Below are 5,512 nucleotides of genomic sequence, written 5' to 3' on the forward strand. Positions count from 1 at the left end.
AAATTAGGGGATAGATGGGGGCCAGCCTGGGTCTCCGCAGGGTTGGGAGGATTCAAGGAGGGTGTAGGCCCCTCCGGATTGGGGACGATCCCTTAGGGGGCCGCGGGCTTGCCCAGGCCTACCCAGGATTCCCAAATCCCTCATGGAGCAAAGGGCCCGGGACTCCCGGGCGGCTCAGGGAGCAGGCGGGGCCGGAGGCGGGGCGGCGGCAGGAAGGGGCCGGAGCGGCCTGGGCCCGGCGGAACCCGGCGGAGCCCGGTTGCCCTCGTCCAGGCACCGCGGGCCGCACGAGAACCCCGGGGAGCGGGGCGCCCCAGAGTGCACCTCGGGCCGCAGGAGGCAGACCCGCGCCAGGGCGTGAAAGAGGCGCCGGCAGAGTCGCGGGACCCTCCACAGGCAAGGGCGGGGCCTCCGCGGCGCCCCTCCCTCCCCCAATCCCGGCCCCGCCCCGCCCCCTCCCCGCGCGGGGCTGGGGTCCGCCTCCCTCCCCAGCCCGGGACCCAGCGTCGCGAGCTCCCCCCGGGGTGCCATGGCCTCGCGGCTCCTGCACCGGCTGCGGCACGCCCTGACCGGCGACGGCCCCGGGGAGGCAGCGGCCGGCCCCGAGGCCGAGCAGTTCCCGGAGAGCTCGGAACTGGAGGACGACGACGCCGAGGGCCTGTCGTCCCGCCTCAGCGGCACCCTGAGCTTCACCAGTGCCGAGGACGACGAGGACCAGGACGACGAGGACGATGAGGAGGCTGACCACGACCCGCCGCCCGATGGGGACCGGGCGGCGGGAGAAGACGCAGGCGAGTGCGGGAGGATGGAGGCGGGAACCCTGGGGCTCGATTAGGCCTCCACCCCAGCCGCGTTCCCGAGCTGATCCAGCCGAAACGCAGACACTTCTTTAAGTGCCCCAGCCACCTCTTGGCTGTGTGACCTTGACAGAGTCACAACACCTCTCTCAGCCAAGTTCCCTTGTGTCAAATAGGGGAAATCACTCGCATCCCGGGTTGTTTAGGGCATGATATGTACAGGGTCTGGGATACAAATGGTAGTAATGTGCTAGCAATGTTTTGGGGGTGGAGATATTTATTTAACATCTACTGTCTGCCGGGCAGGTGTTTGGCACCAGGCCCCCTCTCTGGCCCTCCGTTTCCATTTATGTCAAATGGGGATAAATCCTTTGTCATTTGTTGGGAGGATGAATGAGGTCAGGGCATGTAATTTATGTGGAACCTGGCCCCAGGCCCATCCTGTGCTCATGCAGAACGGAGTCCCCCACCTGATGGGCAGCGGGGCAGTCAGCTCCTGACACGGCAGTTGCAAGATTTCTGGAAGAAGTCCCGGAACACCCTCGTACCCCAGCGGCTGCTCTTTGAGGTGACCAGCGCCAACGTGGTCAAGGACCCGCCCTCCAAGTACGTGGTGAGTGAGGGTCCAGGAATCCCTGGGCTGTGAGTCTAGAAGTCTGGCTAAGAGAAAACGCCAGCTTCCTGGGGGATCTGGCTGTGTATAAGTGGCTGCCCCATTTTACAGATGGGGAAACTGAAGCCAGAAAGGGGATGTAACTTGAGCAAATCCTCAGGCAAATGACTTAAAACTTTTTTGAGGGACTATGGACCTATCCAGTCCTGGTTCTGAGACTAAGAACTAGTGTGCGTGTCCCCTGCTCCCTGGTTTTTGCAAATCGTCGCAAGATGCAAGATACACAAGGAAGAATATTACCTGAGTCAGACTTGAGATCCAAGTTGCATTGGTTAGTGGTTAGAAAAATGGGTTTTGGATCCCAGTTACTACCAGTCGTTTGACTTTGGGTGAATTGTGAAACTTTGACGACCCTGTTTCCTCATCTGAACGAGGGGATAATGCCCAGGATTGTCGCAGAAATCAAATGAGACAGTGCATAGAAAGCCCTTAGCGTTGCACCTGGCATCGTGAAGTGCTCGATAAAATGGTAGTTCTATTATTATTGCTTACCTTTGGGTTGAAAATGTCTGGCCTCTAGGGCCTGTTGTAGCCTCTTTACAACCCAGGAAAGTCAGTTCTCCAGCACCCACACCTGTACAGAATGTTTGTCCTAAGGACTGGATTTATGGGATGGGTAGGGTTGGGGTGAAGATCAGTGCGGTGGGGAGGCCCTGATTTCCTGGCTGTGGAAAGGAGACACACATGGCGAATTCGGTGGTCCCGGTCCTGAAACCCAGCCTGACCTGGCTGGTCATGGCAGCAGCAACTCCCTGCCTCCCACTTCCCTCCTCTTCACCACCCTCCTCCATTTCTGACTCAGCAGGAAGGGGGCCTGAAGCCCTGTCCCACGTCTGGGCTTCTCCACCCCTCTCTGCAGCTCTTAGTGAAAAAAGGGCCACGCCCATGGGGCGACTGCTCCCATTTGAGCAGGGATTGACTCCAATGATCAGATCTTAAGTGGCGAAAGTCCTGGCTGGGGGTCATGCACAGGAAGGGGGCGCCAAGGATCAGTAGCAGCTGGGAGACAAGGAAGTATGCGGGCAACTCTGGGAAGAGAATGACAAGATAGAGCCAAGTTTGGCCTGGCGGCCTGGCCCAGGTCTGGGGAAACGAATCTTCTCTTTGTTTGATGGGGACCCTAAATCCTGCTTTAACATCTCCTGGGGGTTAAGAGCACAGGCTTTGGAATTAGGTCGGCCTGGGTTTGAGTCCCAGCTGGGCCCTTTACCAGCTTAAGGGAGGTCTTTGAGCCCTTTGCCCCCTCTTGGGGCCTGCTTCCTGAGCTGTCAAACGGAGGTAAGGATGGCTTCCGGGCAGTGCTGTTGTGATGATAAAATAGTAGATGTGAAGAGCTAGGCACAGCACGTGGTGCAGGGTAGGCGCTCAGTTAATGGAGTGACTCTCATTACCTATCTCAGCGGGACAGTATAAGGATCAGATAATGGATGTAAAATGGGTTTTTGTCCAGAAATTACAAATGAAAATAAAAGCTAGATGAGCATAAGGGGTCACTATAGACCAGTGCTTCCTGAAACGTGTTCAGCAGAAAATTGGTTCCCTCCCTGGAATATCAATAACTGTTCTTAAAAAAAAAAAAAAGTTTTTACAGTCAATATGCAATGTTTGGGGAATGCAGAATTGAACGAGAGTAAAATAAGTTTCTTTACTGTTAAACTTTTCAATCCTGAATATTAATGTACACTGAATCTTCAAGGGAAGGATAGAGCAGGCAAACCGAACTGACCAGGGGGGGCTAGGATATTGGCAATTACACAGAACAAATTCGAGAGAAGAATCTCGGTTTGGTGTTAGTATGCTTTCAACATCGAACGCTTGCTAATCCCGCCTTCAGACCTGTTAGCTCAGCATGATTACAGATTAATCTATATTTGGGTTCTCGGACCTGGGGGGAAGCTTAGTGGTCATCTTGTTCAGTGTTTCCCAAACCTCCAGCACCCTCACAATTCTTGTCCTATCTAAATGCTACTTGTACCATTCTGTGCTTCACGTTTCTCTTCAAATAAACCTATTTTTGAAAAATAAGTTTAAAAGACAACTTTATAGCACAACTGTATATGGAAAGGCTCACTTGCCATAAAGAGAAGATAACCGTAGAAATAAAAGCAGTGAGAGTGTCATTAAGCCCTGCCTGGGTGCTGCTGCCTGAAGAAGGCCCTGACCTGAGAGTCTCTTTCTGGCTCTTTTCTAAAAATGGAGATGAAAAGGGCTTTTTTAAACCAAACTGAGAGCTTCTCAATGTGCAGTCAGAAAGGTTCACAGAGCATTAGTGGGGGCATCGCCTCCTGCCTCTGATTCAGTGTTATATACTCCAGTACATACCCCCTAAACCACCCAGGTACCAACGTTTGCACACGTCCCACACTTAAGTAAACAGTGAGCTGGGCCAGCGCTCCAGTCACTAGAGTCGGAAGCGGACCCAAGAAGGGGACTGCCCTGCCTGACATCACATAGTGAGGGAGCACCTGACCTGAGGTTAGAACTTGGGTCCCAGTGCACTTTTCACACTGGTCGCTACTGGGGCTGTCTGAAGACCTGTGTTCTGGGTCTGGATTGGAATAACCTGGCCAGGGATGTGGGGCTATGTATCCAGAGTGGAATGAAGCTCCAAGCTGATCCTAAAGGTTGGCTCTAGAGGCCCAAGAGATGGGCCTGGGTTTCGGCCCTCGGCTGGTTTTCCAGAGGGGCTGTAAGAAGAGCTCACTGCCCTATGCGAAGGGAGTACTCCCTAGGAGGGGCAGAGGGGGCGGCTGGACCAGGCGCTGAAGCTCATCTCTGTCTTTTTCTCCCCATGCTGCCTTGGGCCTGGGTCATTTCAGATGAGCCTCAGGTAAGATGAGACTGGGCTCCCCAGCAGCCTTGGGGGTGAAGGGAAGAGGTGGGGGAAGAGAGCTGGAAGTGAGAGGGAAGGGTCCCGGGGACACCTTGCACCTGCCCTGACCCCCACCCTCCCCCGCAGCTCTACACCCTCGCCGTGATGGGCCCGGGGCCACCGGGTCGCCAGCCAGCCCAGATCTCCCGCCGATACTCGGACTTTGAGCGGTTGCACCGAAACCTGCAGCGGCAGTTCCGGGGCCCCATGGCTGCCATCTCCTTCCCCCGCAAGCGCCTGCGCCGGAACTTTACCGCAGAGACCATCGCCCGCCGCAGCCGGGCCTTTGAGCAGTTTTTGGGCCACCTCCAGGCAGTCCCTGAGCTGCGCCAGGCCCCGGACCTGCAAGACTTCTTTGTGCTGCCGGAGCTGCGGCGGGCGCAGAGCCTCACCTGCACTGGCCTCTACCGCGAGGCCCTGGCGCTCTGGGCCAACGCCTGGCAGCTGCAGGCCCAGCTGGGTGTCCCCTCAGGCCCAGACCGCCCTCTGCTGACCCTGGCGGGGCTGGCTGTGTGCCACCAGGAGCTGGAGGACCCTGGGGAGGCCCGGGCATGCTGTGAGAAGGCCCTACAGCTGCTGGGGGACAAGAGCCCTCACCCTTTTCTGGCACCCTTTCTGGAGGCCCACGTGCGGCTCTCCTGGCACCTGGGCCTGGACAAACACCAGTCAGAGGCCCGGCTCCAGGCCCTGCAAGAGGCAGGCCTGACGCCCACGCCACCCCCCAGTCTCAAAGAACTACTCATCAAGGAGGTGCTGGACTAACCACACCTAGACTTAAGGCCACTGTGGGGAGAGGCACTGCCCCAGGATGGGAAGTGGGGTAGGGGCGGATGAGGACACGGACAGCAGTTGGGAGGTGACCAGGGGTGCTGGGAACCCCTACAAGTTCCACAAAGGATTTGTAGCAGACTGAAGAAATGTGCTTCTTCTGTTGAGCTGGGCTCAGGACAAGCTTTGGCTAGGATGGTGCAGGGAGAAAGTCTGGTGCAGCCTCTCAAGCTTATGAATTCTGGGGGCTGTGCCCCAGGTCAGGGTCAACGGTCCCTTTTCCTTGGGCCTCCGAGCCAGCCTGGCTAAGGGCCAGGAACTCTGGCCCAGGAGTCCTGGGGTTGATGGCTGGAGGGAGGGCTGCAGTTCCGGCCAAGGGGGATTAAAAGCCAGCAGCTCCAC

General features: G+C 56.9%; 1 protein-coding gene across 1 annotated transcript; it reads left to right on the forward strand.

The window, feature by feature from the left end:
- The first annotated feature begins 362 nt into the window (after positions 1 to 362).
- SNX21 (sorting nexin family member 21) lies at positions 363 to 5,511 on the forward strand. The gene is made up of 3 exons (XM_022564989.3): positions 363 to 791; positions 1,232 to 1,410; positions 4,430 to 5,511. The coding sequence occupies exons 1-3, from the start codon at positions 530 to 532 to the stop codon at positions 5,102 to 5,104; spliced, it is 1,116 nt and encodes a 371-aa protein (XP_022420697.2). The 5' UTR covers positions 363 to 529; the 3' UTR covers positions 5,105 to 5,511.
- Position 5,512: the final 1 nt, after the last annotated feature.

This window comes from Delphinapterus leucas, chromosome 15 (assembly GCF_059928025.1).
Source record: "Delphinapterus leucas isolate spDelLeu-1000000601 "Yukka" chromosome 15, BTC_Dleu_Yukka2, whole genome shotgun sequence".
Classification (NCBI taxonomy): domain Eukaryota; kingdom Metazoa; phylum Chordata; class Mammalia; order Artiodactyla; family Monodontidae; genus Delphinapterus; species Delphinapterus leucas.

Coding starts and splice junctions, on each gene's coding strand:
- SNX21 (XM_022564989.3), top strand. CDS start 530: ATGGCCTCGCGGCTCCTGCACCGGCTGCGGCACGCCCTGACCGGCGAC. Junction 792..1,231: donor GGCGGCGGGAGAAGACGCAG/GCGAGTGCGGGA, acceptor ACCTGGCCCCAG/GCCCATCCTGTGCTCATGCA. Junction 1,411..4,429: donor ACCCGCCCTCCAAGTACGTG/GTGAGTGAGGGT, acceptor CCTCCCCCGCAG/CTCTACACCCTCGCCGTGAT.